The sequence below is a fragment of the Urocampus carinirostris genome, chromosome 4 (assembly GCF_059441175.1).
Source record: "Urocampus carinirostris isolate Australia breed hairy pipefish chromosome 4, RoL_Ucar_1.0, whole genome shotgun sequence".
In the NCBI taxonomy this organism is placed as follows: domain Eukaryota; kingdom Metazoa; phylum Chordata; class Actinopteri; order Syngnathiformes; family Syngnathidae; genus Urocampus; species Urocampus carinirostris.
The window spans coordinates 1,128,319-1,143,606 of NC_142352.1; the positions used below are offsets into that span (position 1 = coordinate 1,128,319).

At 41.6% G+C, this 15,288-nt stretch overlaps 2 protein-coding genes and 1 pseudogene across 2 annotated transcripts; 2 read left to right on the forward strand and 1 right to left on the reverse strand.

The window, feature by feature from the left end:
- Window positions 1–213: 213 nt before the first annotated feature.
- On the forward strand, window positions 214–3,471 carry LOC148366622 (uncharacterized). The gene is made up of 2 exons (XM_088333326.1): window positions 214–316; window positions 1,084–3,471. The coding sequence occupies exons 1-2, from the start codon at window positions 214–216 to the stop codon at window positions 2,937–2,939; spliced, it is 1,959 nt and encodes a 652-aa protein (XP_088189452.1). The 3' UTR covers window positions 2,940–3,471.
- A 5,927-nt stretch (window positions 3,472–9,398) lies between these two features.
- Window positions 9,399–14,444, forward strand: LOC148366623 (uncharacterized). The gene is made up of 2 exons (XM_088333411.1): window positions 9,399–9,753; window positions 11,958–14,444. The coding sequence occupies exons 1-2, from the start codon at window positions 9,651–9,653 to the stop codon at window positions 13,727–13,729; spliced, it is 1,875 nt and encodes a 624-aa protein (XP_088189537.1). The 5' UTR covers window positions 9,399–9,650; the 3' UTR covers window positions 13,730–14,444.
- LOC148366624 (U2 spliceosomal RNA) lies at window positions 10,159–10,286 on the reverse strand (annotated as a pseudogene).
- Window positions 14,445–15,288: the final 844 nt, after the last annotated feature.

The following is a 15,288-nucleotide window of genomic DNA, read 5'->3' on the forward strand; positions in this document are numbered from 1 at the left end:
TATAAAAACTGCCAAATATCCTAGATTAAAGCTAAAACTTCTTAAAATTGAAAGCAGGCTAACTTTAAGTTCAGTACGTTGCCTTTTAACTGCCGAGGGACACTTTCTATGTCCACTCGAGTCGAGCTGACAACGTGGCGTTCTGCACCGACCCTACGGGAAATCTTGATTTAGCTTGGTAAAAATCCAGCTTGAGCTTCCAACGCAAATAAAATGTGCTCAATCGGGAAAGGAAATTTCCAAGAGGAGCTTCAGGGAGTGCAAGAAGAGACCACCGAGCGAGAACCGGTCTTTGTTTACAAGGAGCTCCGAGGAGGTTGGTCATTGTAGTTTCTCCTTGACTTCTAACATTTTGTCTTTCAAGATATTTGAGTTTGGATAGGGCCTTAACTTATCCCATAATAATTATTTTTAAATAAGCATTATTGTATTTTTATACATGACACCTGCTGAAAGTGATTGTAGTGAGTTGTATCCGTGTGTGCAGAATTTATTAAACCATGTGGAAATGTTTGATTCCAGACTTCAAGACGCACTTATAATCCGTCCTTATGAGTGATCTCTATGTCCTAGTTTTGTTGTCCTTGGGGAAAGAAGGACGAGCCTGGATGTTGCAACATTCATGTGTTCTGAGGACAAGTGTCACCAGACAGGAGTCTCTATATCAAATGCATGGGGGACACAACTCCCATTTCCCCCCGAAAGTCTTTATACAGCATTGATGCACGTTAAACATAAACAAAAGCACTTCCAGCACCCGTCTTAAGACCAGCAGCTTCATGTTGCTGTCAACTGGACCTTTTTCCAAATTCTTGATATTTCTTATATTTTATGTTGATGTCTGTGTACTGTCTGTTGATGCCGTTGCAACATCCATCGCAGCCTATTCATCCTGGAAGGGGAATAACCTTGTGTGTGGCTCAGTCTCAAGGTTTCTTTATCTTCTTAATGCTGATTTTTGTTTTTTTTCCTTGCCCTCGTGTAGGTTTCAGATCAAGGGATATTTTGAAGGTGTTTTGTGCTGCCCTTTTTGAGATTTTGTGATTAAGGGCTTCGCAAATAACTGTGACCTGTGTCTTGCAGATATCAGTGAAAAATATCTTCCTACTGCACTGCAGGAACCAGAGTTGCCTCGTGTTAAAATTGAGGTCAAGGAAGATTTTAAGCAGGATGAGGAAGATTTTAAGCCTGATCACGTTAAGCAGGAATTAGAGAACGTGGATCCTGTTAATGTTAAAGAAGAAGAGGATTTGGAAGTGTCGCTCGGGGCCGGCGTCCTTTCAAACATCGCAGATCAAGGTCAACACGAAGAGAACGATTGGCAGGAGCCTCTAAGCTTCAGTTCCTGCCAACACGTGAAAACGGAAGACGTCGACTCTGCAAACACTGTAAGCCACAAACAGTCAAAGAGAGATATGTTAGCTCTAGCTGTTGAGAAGCCTTTTGCCTGCTCAGTTTGCCGTAAAACCTTCACCCGAAAAGGAGACTTGAAACTACACACAAGAACCCACACTGGTGAGAAGCCGTTTGCTTGCTCAGTTTGCAGTAAAAGATTCATTAAGAGTGGACAACTAAAAATACACTCAAGAACCCACACTGGCGAGAAGCCTTTTGCCTGCTCGGTTTGTGGTCAAAGATTTACTCATAAATCAAGCTTAAAAATCCACACAAGAACCCACACTGGTGAGAAACCGTATGCCTGCTCAGTTTGTGGTAAAAGGTTCACTGAAAAAGGACATTTGAAATCACACACACTAACTCACACTGGTGAGAAGCCTTTTTTCTGCTCGGTTTGCAGTAAAAGATTCACTACGAGTGGACACCTTAAACGCCACGCAAGAATCCACACAGGTGACAATCGTTTTAACTGTTCAGTTTGTGGTAAAACGTTCGCCGACAAAGGAAATTTAAAATCACACACACAAATACATACTGGTGAGGAGCTGTTTCCCTGCTTGGTTTGCGGTAAAATATTCACCGTGAATGGGAAATTAAAAATACACTCAAGAACCCACACTGGCGAGAAGCCGTTTGTTTGCTCGGTTTGTGGTCTAAAATTCACTCAAAAGTCCAACTTAAAAATCCACACAAGAACCCACACTGGCGAGAAGCCATTTGCCTGCTTAATTTGTGGTCTAAAATTCACTGTGAAATCAAGCTTAAGAATCCACACAAGAACCCACACTGGGGAGAAACCTTTTAACTGCACAGTTTGCGGTGAACGTTTCTCCCAGGTGGGGAACTTAAAATCACACACAGTAATACATACTGGTGAGAAGCCGTTTGCCTGCTCAGTTTGCGGTAAAAAGTTCAGCTATAATCAGAGTTTAATAAAACATACAAGAACGCACACTGGCGAGAAACCTTTTAACTGTACAGTTTGTGGCGCTCGTTTCGCCCACTCAGGGCACTTAAAATCACACACACTAACTCACACTGGTGAGAAGCCGTTTGCTTGCTCAATTTGCGATGAAAGATTCACTAGGAGAGGAAACCTAAAACGTCACGCAAGAATCCACACAGGTGACAATCTTTTCAACTGTTCAGTTTGTGGTAAAACTTTCACCGAAAAAGGAAATTTGAAATCACACACACTCATCCATACTGGTGAGAAGCCGTTTGCTTGCTCGGTTTGCGGTCTAAAATTCACTGTAAAATCCAGCTTAAGAAGCCACACAAGAATCCACACAGGTGAGAAACCGTTTAACTGTATAGTTTGTGGTGAACGTTTCTCCCACAAGGGGCACTTAAAATCACACACACTAATCCATACTGGTGAGAAACCATTTTCCTGCTCAGTTTGCGGTAAAAAATTCAGCTATAATCAGAGTTTAATAAAACATACAAGAACCCACGCCTGTAAATATCCCTTTTGTTGTTCAGTTTGCGATCAAAGATTCTCAAGTCAGATGAAGGCTCAGGGTCACAAGTGCGCTTGAGGCAGAGGTTATTTCTTAAGTCTGAAACTGAACCGAAATTCTGGTTGGTTCTAAAATGTCAATCTTAACGTATGGCCGTTGTTGACTTGAAAATATCCACTTTTGGTGCGCCTCCATCATTGTGGATCATTTAAAAAAAGTTAGTGAGAGGGAAGCCCTTCCTCTCACTAGAAAGTCCTCAGAATTAAAATGTGAACATTTGGGTTTGCTTTGGGCTCAGTCCCTCAAATGAAGTGAATTTGTCCGGCTCTGGCTTTAAGCTTGATGAGATGCAAGTTCTTGCTTTTACATTCCTTGGAGTTGCCAAAATCAAGATGATCGTTTCAAAGATTTATTTTAGATCTGATGCTTATTAAAGGATCCTACATTATATACTCTTATTTCACCCATAAAGCATTAAGACTTTTTATGTGGCTTTCATTATTTTGCATCACATATACAGCAAGCGTCTTCTCATCGAGAGTTAGTCGAATCGAATGATGATGATTTTACTTTCAAGTGAGTGTGTTCATGCAACCTCATAAATTTTAGATTGGATTCATAAAAATGTCATCAATTCAATTGTTCAACTGAGTGTTTTTCTTTTGTATTTAAAATGTATCATTTCTATAAAATGACCAAGATTGAGCATTTCTTGTGCTCGTTTCGATCCGACCATCTCTGTCTGTCCCTCACCCCCTACGGAGAAAACAAAGCCTGCAACAAGGACGATACAAACATCCTCTATGTTCCGTTACCTCCTTTGTTCTCTTCTATCCTCACTGTAAAATGTGAAACTGGAGTGCCACGTCCAATTTCGTTGTCACAATAAGTTCAACCCATTTTGTAACAATGACAATAAAGGTCTATTCCATTTTATTCTATTCTATTCTATAATGTTGATGCCACTTGATAAGACTTGTTACCTTGTACCTGAAATGAAAGGAAGAACTCTAAATTGTCAATATCATGTTAAGAAATGTTGCATGTGTTGAAGTGGTTCATGAAGGTCATTGGTTTTTCTTGGGAAAACTGAGGACGAGAAACACATTTTTTTGGTTTTCATTTCTATCAATAAAGGGAAATGACATAATCATTGATTCGAATGTAATCTGACGTAATTTCACGTCTTTACCCAACAAATACCGGACAATAATTTAAAAAAATATATTTTTTATTTTCGTTATTCCACAACCCAGAAAATGGTTCTTCTTTATCTGTTTCCTCTTTGAGGGCGTCCTTGACGATGCGATGCCCCCTACAGTCTAATTCTGAGCATCCTGGTAACCAGTGTTAATGTGAGGACCTGTTTGTGTTACAGGCCTCACACTGAGTAACTCGGTCCCAGAAGATCAATTTGTCCTTTTTTGTTTTCGATGCCATCTGATATATATGTTTTATCAAACAGTACATTACATTTTTCCTTGTGCACTTTCAGTTCACTGAATCTCCTCATTCACTATATCCATCCATCATCTGCACCGCTTATCTTCAGTAGGGTTGCGAGGGTTCTGGAGCCCATTCTTGCTATCTTTGGGCGGTGGGCAGGGGACACCCTGAACTGCTTGCCAGCCAGTTGCAGGGCATACAGAGACAGACAACTCACTCGCTCATCCTCACCTAGGGACAATTTGGACCGGCCAACTAACCTGACATGCATGTTTTTAAAAGGGGGGGGCACGCAGGCCCAGGGGAGAACATGAAAACTCTGCAAAGGACCGCTGTTCACTGGATTTAAACCCATGACCTCAGAATTGTGCCCCGATGAGCTACCCACCCACCCGCCGTGCCATTTCTCATACAAACAACACAAAGAATAGGGCATTCAAACTTGTGACCATAAACATAAATATTTTAGGCGTCACAAGTTCTGTTAGCCTGGTATTAATTGGGAAATCGCATGTCTCCTTTTCAAAATATTGTGTATTATTTAACTTCTACGTGTCATACAAATCGTCATTCATTCGGGAAGAATAAACTGAGTAAAGGATGAGTACCAAAAGGATTGCCGGACTTGAGTAATCACAATTCACAGTTCCCTTAACCATCTGGGTCGTCCACTGAGGACGCAACTCTGGACAGCTTTCTCTGCTGTTGACAGTTCCTGGCCTGCGTTTGGGTCGTGGCAAAGTTGGCAACAGTCCATTCCTTAATGTTGTGGGCCCAGTTCCCCTGCCCCCTGGATTAGTGTGTGGATTTTTAAGTGTGATTTTTGAGTGAATTTTAGACCACAAACCGAGCAAACAAAAGGCTTCTCGCCAGTGTGGGTTCTTGAGTGTCTTTTTAATTTCCCATTCATGGTAAATCTTTTACTGCAAACTGAGCAAGCAAACGGCTTCTCACCAGTGTGGGTTCTTGTGTGTAGTTTCAAGTCTCCTTTTCGGGTGAAGGTTTTACAGCAAACTGAGCAGGCAAAAGGCTTCTCAACAGCTAGAGCTAACATATCTCTCTTTGACTGTTTGTGGCTTCCAGTGTTTGCAGAGTCGTCTTCTTCCGTTTTCACGTGTTGGCAGGAACTGAAGCTTAGAGGCTCCTGCCAATCCTTCTCTTCGTCTTGACCTTGATCGGCGATGGTTGAAAGGACGCCGACCCCGAGCGACACTTCCAAATCCTCTTCTTCTTTAACATGAACAGGATCCACATTCTGTTTCCTGCTTAACGTGATCAGGCTTAAATTCTTCCTCATCCTGCTTAAAATCCTCCTTGTCCTCAATTTTAACACGAGGCAACTCTGGTTCCTGCCGCGCAGTAGGAAGATATTATTCACTGATATCTGCAAGACACAAGTCACAATTATTTGTACAGCCCTTCATCGCAAAAAGTCAAAAAGGGCCCCACAAAACACCTTTACAATATCCCTTGATCTGAAACCTACACGAGGGCAAGGAAAAAAACAAAAACCAGCATGAGGAAGATAAAGAAACCTTGAGACTGGGCCACACACGAGGTTATTCCCCTTCCAGGATGACCAGGCTGCGATGGATGTTGCAACGGCATCAACAGACAGTACACAGCCGTCAACATGAAATATAAGAAAATTCAGGAATCAGTAAAAAGGCCCAGTTGACAGGTTCTACATCAAGGGTGGGCAAACTACGGCTCACGGATCACATCGAGCTCATCTGTCATGCGTGCTGAATGAAAACATTACAAATATAACAATAGTTCACAAGAGCAATAACTGCATAATTTACTTTTTGAGCCAAATGGAGATTTTTGCCTATATTGGCTTCCCATCCATAGCAAGCTGCATTATCTGCACAAGTGCTCAAGTTGGTCAACCAATCACATCGCAGATAAAAAAACAAACAGCATTTGATCTTCTTCGTCCAAAACTTTTTTTGTGTGAAAATATGGTTAAAAAAATATTATCATAGTGTAACACTTGTCCCTTGTTCCACATTATGTAAGTCCCGCCGCATGAAAATTTATAAAATGGGAAATGTCTATCATATCTATTTTATTCATCGAAATATTCATTGAATTTCACATGAAAAATAATCAGCTAGCCCTAATACATTTTGAGTATTTCAATGCATTCTATCAAATACAACAGGTATGCAAACATGTAGAGAAAACATGGATATCCCCACGTATTGTAAATGTACCATATATATATAAATATATATATATTACGATATACGATATATACGATTACCGGCCCGTTGCACTGACTCCTATCATAATGAAGTGCTTTGAGAGACTGGTTAAAGAGCACATCACCTCCAGTCTCCCCTCCTCATTCGACCCCTTTCAGTTTGCCTACAGGACAAACCGCTCCACCAGGGATGCCATCTCCTCTGCGCTTCACCTGAGCCTGACACATCTAGAGGAGAAGAACACCCATGTGCGGATGCTGTTCCTGGACTTCAGTTCAGCATTCAACACCATCATCCCACAACATCTGGTGGACAAAATGAGACTCCTGGGTTTCAACACCCCCCTGCGGAACTGGCTGCTGGACTTCCTCTGTGACAGACCCCAATCAGTGCGGATAGGTCAGAACAGTTCAGATGTCATCTACCTCAGCACGGGCTCCCCCCAAGGCTGCGTCCTAAGCCCCTTGCTGTTCACCTTGATGACACACGACTGCGTCCCTAGGTCCGCCACAAACCACATCGTGAAGTATGCTGACGACACAACAGTGGTGGGCCTCATCAGGGATGACAACGACCTGGCCTACAGAGAGGAGGTGGAGCAGTTGGTGGGCTGGTGCAGGGACAACAGCCTGGTCCTGAATGTCGACAAAACTAAAGAGATCATTGTCGACTTTAGGAAAAACCAGCCCAACCATGCCCCACTTTGCATCAACAACAAGGCTGTGGAGGTTGTCAGCAGTATCAAGTTCCTAGGGGTGCACATTACAAACAAACTCACCTGGTCCGTAAACACTGCATCACTGGTTAAGAGGGCACAGCAGCGCCTGTACTTCCTGCGGAGGATGAGGAGAGCCCACCTGCCCCCACCCTCCCTCATTACATTCTACAGGGGCACCATAGAGAGTATCCTGACCAGCTGTATCTCTGTGTGGTGTGGAGGCTGCAGCGCTACCGACTGGGGTAGTGTGAGGAGGGTAACGAGGACAGCAGAGAAAATTATCGGGACTACACTTCCCTCCATTCAGGACATTGGCCAGAAGCACTGCCTATCCCATGCTAAAAACATTACCGGGGACCCCTCTCACCCCCATCATGGACTGTTCACTCTGCTAGCCTCTGGGAAGAGGTACTGCAGTGTGCGGTGCAGGACCACCAGGCTCCGCAATAGTCTAGTCCCCCTGGCCATTAGACTGTTAAATGGTCAATCTAACATATAGTTAACTTAAATCTAAACGGCTGCTAATCTGACTTTTGCACTACTGGCAGTTTTTTTTATAGCTTGCCACTCCTTGCACATTGCTCTCTGCACTATTGTAATTACAGCGTTATTGTTACAGTGTTAATGTTACTGTGTACCTGACTTGTTAACCTGACTGCCCATTTTGCGCATCTGGTTAGCTACTCTTCTTGCACTATCGGCACTATGGTAAAATACTATACGTAGCCAAAATACAATACAACATTATTTATATCTGTACATTCAAGGAAACTGTGGGGGTCAGATGCATCGACATTTCGTTCTGTATACACGTGTACTAGAATGACAATAAAGTAGATCTGAATCTGAATCTGAATATATATATAAATACTGTACAAAATCAATCATTTTTTCACCTCTCAATCTAGCCCCTGTGCCATTTTTAATCCGATGTGGCCCACTATTTAAAAAGTTTGCCCAGCACTGTTCTAGATGATCATCTGGCGTTGATGGAAAAAAAAAAATTAATAGATATATATACCCACTATAAAATAAATCACGATTGAAAGTTTTGCACTTCCAACCAAAAATTACCTTTGCTTACAAATCATTCAACGTTGTGAACTTGGTGTTTTAATTTGAAGATCATTGAAAAACAAATTGTTAGTATGATGGTAATCGTCTCCTAAATCTGCATCAAAGAAGCCTGTTGAAAGCGGGTGCTGGAATTGCTTTTGTTCATGTTTAACGTGCATCAATGCTGTTTAAAGACTATAGGGGGGAAATGAGAGTTGTGTCCCCCATGCATTTGATATAGAGACTCCTGTCTGGTGACACTTCTCCTCAGAACACATGCATTTTGCAACATCCAGGTTTGTCCTTCTTTCCCCAAGGACAACAAAACTTGGAGATAGAGATCACTCATGAAGACAGATTATAATCGCGTCTTTAAATCTGCAGTCAGACATTTCCACATGGTTTTATAAAATCTGCACACACGGAATACAACTCAAGCATCACTACAATCACTTTCAGCAGTTGTCATGTATAAAAATACGCTTATGATTATTTGAATATAATTATTGAGGGATAGGCTAAGGCCCTATCCAAACTCAAATATCTTGAAAGACAAAATGTTAGAAGTCAAGGAGAAACTACAATGACCAACCTCCTCGGAGCTCCTTGGAAACAACGATCTGTTCTCGCTCGGTGGTGTCTTCTTGCGCTCGCTGAAGCTCCTCTTCGAAATTCCCTTTCCCAATTGAGTACATTTTTTGCGTTGGAAGCTCAAGCTTCATTTCTTCTCTTTTGTTACAATGTATGTGTTTCACCCGGTGCGGTTATAGGGGGACACCTACTTGCAATGTACTCACTGAAGGTTCCAGTAAAGCTGAGAAACATACATCTGTATGCGAGTCTTCATTTAAACGTAATATCTAACATAAAACAGCATCTGATGGAAGTTGGGTGATGGAGTTTGCTGAATTTAGACTTTGGGTCTCAAAGGAGGATACTTTTCCGTTTTTGGAGAAGCACGGGGCTTTTTGACAGGGTTCAGGAATGGAAGACGTGACGGGTATTTGGTGATAGGGGGCGGTAATGCACCAAAGCGATGGATGCCAACCGCCGTTAAAACCTGAAGAAGAAGAAGAAGGAGAAGAAGAAGAAAAAGGAGGAAAAAAAACAGACGTCGATAATGGCCGACGCGCCTACCATCAAATTAGATTAAAAAAACCTGCCAGATACCTTAGATTACAACTACTTAAGATTGAAAGCAGGCTAACTTTAAGTTCAGTATTTTGCCTTTTTACTGCCGAGCGACACTTTCTTTGTCCACTCGAGTCGCGCTGACAACGTGGCGTTCTGCTCCGGCCCTTCGGGAAATCTTGATTTAGCTTGATAAAAAATCCAGCTTGAGCTTCAAACGCAAATAAAATGTGCTCAATTGGGAAAGGAAATTTCCAAGAGGAGCTTCAGGGAGAGCAAGAAGACACCACCGAGCGAGAACCAATCGTTGTTTACAAGGAGCTCCGAGGAGGTTGGTCATTGTAGTTTCTCCTTGACATCTCACATTTGTCTTTAAAGATATGATTTTAGTTTGGCTAGGGCCAAATGAGCAAAAGAGCATTTTTATACATGACAACTGCTGAAAGCGATTGTAGTCATGCTTGAGTTGTATTCCGTGTGTGTTACGGATATGACCGAGCATGCAGTTTCCTCATGCGTGAGAAGATAAGCAGGACATTGTGGTTCAGCCTTAAAGAATATTAACAGCAAGCAAACAAGGACATGGCTCCATCCAATCCAACATGGCGCGGGGTGGGGGGTAGGTTTATTGTACTATATTCTTTATCAATTATCCATTATCAGTTAATTCATGATACACTTCAAAGCCAATAGGCCGAGACTCTTGCTCCCAGCCAAGGGGTTTAGAACCTATCAGTGCAAATGCACCGTTCCCGGAGGTACTGCAATACCGGGCCGATACTTGGAGTGGACAGAGCTAGCTCTGGTTCCATCTCCCAATTGCAAAAATCAATAGTCATAGGATTGTGATTTAAAAAAAGTTAGTGAGAGAGAAGTCCTTCCTCTCACTAAAAAAGTCCTCACAAATAAAATGTGAACATTTGGGTTTGCTTTGGGCTCAGTCCCTCAAATGAAGTGAATTTGTCCGGCTCTGGCTTTAAGCTTGAAGAGATGCAAGTTCTTGCTTTTACATTTTTGAGTTGCCAAAATCAAGATGATTGTTTCAAAGATTTATTTTCCAACATGGAAATCAACAATTTTTAGCAAAACGAAATATGATGCCCCCGCAACCCTAAAAAGGATAAGCGGTACAGGTAATGAGATGAGATGAAATATGATGCGTGCGTCATGACGTCACTCAACGTAGATAGATAGATAGATAGATAGATACTTTATTCATCCCCGTAGGGAAATTCACACTTCCAGCAGTCTACCCCGTTGTTTATTAACAGATGAACATGATGCCCTAGGGGTGCTTGTAGCGGCGTGGATGACGTCACACGCTAGTCCAAAAGTTCGACATCCCTGCGGCAGATGGAAATCTTTTCTTTGTGAAAATCCAGGGATACACCACCTCGTGTTAGCAAGTCCGCCTCCTCTCCGATTCCCCTGGCTTTCGTGTCTCTGTATAGCGGCGTTGAAGCCGGATAGCTCCGGGTGGCTACACGTAAAACGTCATACCGTAATTTCACGAGTAAGAGCGCTATACAATTGACAAATCTTAACACCCCCACTCGCTCTTAGATCTGTGGATTACTTTTGAAACACAATCACCATTGACAATTATGTTTTTCCTTCACACATGCAAACAAAAATCTTGTGCATTTATGTGCCAAACAAACCCTGAGCAATCGTTTTCTATTTTAACTTCGTAGCCGGCTTTGTCATTTGATCAGTAGGACAGTATTGCCTGTTGACTGGGTTTCTGGCTAGTACAATAATACCCCGATTGTCACTTTTGTAAGTGCATATTGATAATTGTCCATTCCTTTGAGCAGTTGTTTTAGGTACATGCATTCCTGTACAGCTGATGCTAAAGAAATTTATTCTGCCTCACATGTAGACAGTGCAACTGTTGCTTGTTTTCTTGTCTTCCATGAGATAAGAGAACTTTCCTCACTTAAACTAGCACAATATCCTCCTGTGCTCCATCCGTCTGTTACATTTAATACATACTTCTAATACATTTTGACATCAGTATCATTTCTTTTACTGTCATAAATCTCTTGTTCTATCTCTCTCGCCATAATCTACGCACACTTCAGATGTCTGTGTTCACTTTTCGTTGGCAGTTTTGGTCGTGAATTTCACTCATCAGTGTTTTTGGACTCTTGCTGTATCTGGGTAGTAGACCAGATAAGCTGGGCTGTTTTTATCATAGCCCACGAAAATACCTTGATCACACCTAGAATCTAATTTCCCTTTTTCTTGCTTATAGGCAAAACGGATTAATCCAAATTTGTGAAGTTTGGATATGTTAGACATTTTTCCCGTAAACAGTTTATATAGTGTTTTCATTGTCTGGGCGACAGTGGAATTTATACTGAGTTCGGTCAGCGTTGTTTTTCTCTAGCCGGGCGCTCGATTCTCCAAAATTACGCAATTTCCCAGAAATAGTTGCAGTCCAAATTCTTATCAGTTAAGCAAATAGTTGGAGTCGCCCCAACCCGGCCAAAGTCCTTTCAGTTACAAATAATTGTGACTTGTGTCTTGCAGATATCAGTGAAAATGATCTTCCTACTGCGCAACAGGAACCAGAGTTGCCTCGTGTTAAAATCGAGGACAAGGAAGATTTTAAGCAGGATGAGGAAGATTTTAAGCCTGATCACGTTAAGCAGGAAACAGAGAATGTGGATCCTGTTCATGTTAAAGAAGAAGAGGATTTGGAAGTGTCGCTCGGGGCCGGCGTCCTTTCAACCATCGCCGATCAAGGTCAACACGAAGAGAAGGATTGGCAGGAGCCTCTAAGCTTCAGTTCCTACCAACACGGGAAAACGGAAGACGACGACTCTGCAAACACTCGAAGCCACCAACAGTCGAAGAGACATATGTCCGCTCACACTGTTGAGAAGCCTTTTGCCTGCTCAGTTTGTGGTAAAACCTTCACCCGAAAAGGGAACTTGAAATCACACACACTAACTCACACTGGTGAGAAGCCGTTTGCTTGCTCAATTTGCAGTAAAGGATTCACTAAGAGTGGACAACTTAAAATACACTCAAGAACACACACTGGCGAGAAGCCTTTTGTCTGCTCAGTTTGTGGTCAAACATTCACCCAAAAAGGACACTTGAAATTACACATAAGAACCCACACTGGTGAGAAACCTTTTAGCTGTACAGTTTGTGGTGAACGTTTCTCCCAGATGGGGAACTTAAAATCACACACACAAATCCATATTGGTGAGAAGCCGTTTGCCTGCTCAGTTTGTGGTAAAACTTTCACCCAAAAAAGAATCTTGAAATTACACTCAAGAACCCACACTGGTGAGAAGCCTTTTGCCTGCTTGGTTTGTGGTCTAAAATTTACTCATAAATCAAATTTAACAATCCACACAAGAACCCACACTGGTGAGAAACCTTTTAACTGTACATTTTGTGGGGAACGTTTCTCCCAGATAGGGCACTTAAAATCACACGCACTAATCCATACTGGTGAGAAGCCGTTTGCCTGCTCGGTTTGCGGTAAAAGATTCACCGAGAGTGGAAACTTAAAAATACATTCAAGAACCCACACTGGCGAGAAGCCATTTGCCTGCTCGGTTTGTGGTCGAAAATTTACTCATAAATCCAGCTTAAAAAGGCATACAAGAACCCACACTGGTGAGAAACCGTATGCTTGCTCAGTTTGCGGTAAAAGATTCACCGAGAGTGGGACCTTAAATATCCACACAAGAACCCACACTGGTGAGAAACCGTATGCCTGCTCAGTTTGCGGTAAAAGATTCACAAATAGTGGGACCTTAAAAATCCACACAAGAACCCACACTGGTGAGAAACCTTTTAACTGTACAGTTTGTGGTGAACGTTTCTCCCAGATGAGGCACCTAAAATCACACACACTAATCCATACTGGTGAGAAGCCGTTTGCCTGCTCAATTTGTGGTAAAACTTTCGCCCAAAAAGGATCCTTGAAATTACACACAAGAACCCACACTGGTGAGAAGCCATTTGCCTGCTCAATTTGTGGTCTAAAATTCACCGTAAAATCACATTTAAGACGCCACACAAGTATCCACACTGGTGAGAAACCGTTTACCTGTACAGTGTGTGGGAAAAGTTTTGTCCGGCTCGGGCACTTAAAATCACACACACTAATTCATAACAGGAAGAAACCCTTTGCCTGCTCCGTTTGCGGTAAAAAATACAGCCATTATCAGAGTCTAATAAAACATACAAGAACACACGCCTGTAAATATCTCTTTTGTTGTTCAGTTTGCGATCAAAGATTTTCAAGTCAGGCGAAGGCTCAGGGTCACAATTGCGTTTGAGGCAAAAATTAGCTCTCAAGTCTGAGCCTGAACCGAAATTCTGGTTGGTTCTAAAATGTCCGTAATAACGCATGGCCGTTACTCTCTTGTTGACTTGAAAATATCCACTTTTGGTGCGCCTCCATCATTGTGGATCATTTAAAAAAAAGTTAGTGAGAGAGAAGCCTCCTCTCACTAACAAGTCCTCTCAAATAAAATGTGAACATTTGGGTTTTCTTTGGGCTCAGTTCCTCAAATGAAGTGAATTTGTCCGGTTCTGGCTTTTAGCTTCTTGCTTTTACATTTTTTGGAGTTGCCAAAATCAAGATGATCGTTTTAAAGATTTATTTTAGATCTGATGCTGATTAAAGGATCCTACATTATATACTCTAATTCAACCCGTAAAGCATTAAGACTTTTTATGTTGATTTTTAACTGAGTGATTTTCTTTTGTTTTTAAAATGTATCATTTGGATAAAATGTCCAAAATTGAGCATTTTTTGTGCTCGTTTCAATCCTTTCCTTACTGTGTTGCCTCTTGATCAGACTTGTTACCTTGTACCTGAAATGAACGGAAGAACTCTAAATTGTCAACATCATGTTAAGAAATGTTGTATGTGTTGAAGATGTTCGTGAAGGTCATTGGTTCTATCTTCTTGGGAAAACTGAAGACGAAAAACAAACTTTTTTGGTTTTTGATTTCTATCAATAAAGGGAATTGACATAATCATTGATTTTGAATGTAATCTGACGTTATTTCATGTCTTTCATGTCTGTTTCACTAACGTGAGGACCTTTTTGTGTTACAGGCCTCACACTGAGTAACCCGGTCCCAGAAGATCAATTTGTCTGTTTTTGTTTTCGATGCCGTCTGATATATATATATTTGTTGTATCAAACAGTACATTACATTTTTCCTTGCGCGCTTTCAGGTCTTCACTAAATTTCTTCATTTACTGTATACTTTCCTAAATTCCAAATACTTAATCATACACACAACAAAAGATAAAACATGTGCTCTTTCACATAAATTGTCCCTTTTATCTACAATAATATTTCCAGCCTGAACACATTTACTCGCATACAAATGACTAAAAACGTTTCAAGTACTCTTTTTTTTTTTTTTTTTTTTTTTTAATCTTCAGCAATTGGTATAAACTTCAGCTAAGAACACATAGACATAACTTGTATTGCACTGAAACCTTCATTCCTTTCCTAACAAAATCATAATCTACGTGGAAATGTTTAAATCTAAGCTTAAAACTCACTTCTACTCTATAGCATACGAATAACCTAAACTTCTTATATGTAATAACTTGTGAAGCCCTTAGAGACTATTTGTGATTAAGGGCTATACAAATAAAAATGACTTGACTTGACATGAAGCTGCTCAGATCGTACGGGGCAACACTCTCAGAGAACTGACTCTCCAAGCTGTATAACCGTAGGGCCAAAGGATCACCCCTCGTCGTGGGGGACCGGGTGTCGATCGCCGGCAGACGTGTCCCAGAGAAACGCAAGGTTGCAGACAAGACTAGATGGACAAGGAATGACCCAAGGGACCTGTCTCGGCATGATAA

What these genes read in the sequence shown, in the direction of transcription:
- LOC148366622 (XM_088333326.1), top strand. Translation starts at nt 214, where the DNA reads ATGTGCTCAATCGGGAAAGGAAATTTCCAAGAGGAGCTTCAGGGAGTG. An exon ending in TTACAAGGAGCTCCGAGGAG is followed by an intron (nt 317 to 1,083) that starts GTTGGTCATTGT and finishes TGTGTCTTGCAG; the next exon opens with ATATCAGTGAAAAATATCTT.
- LOC148366623 (XM_088333411.1), top strand. Translation starts at nt 9,651, where the DNA reads ATGTGCTCAATTGGGAAAGGAAATTTCCAAGAGGAGCTTCAGGGAGAG. An exon ending in TTACAAGGAGCTCCGAGGAG is followed by an intron (nt 9,754 to 11,957) that starts GTTGGTCATTGT and finishes TGTGTCTTGCAG; the next exon opens with ATATCAGTGAAAATGATCTT.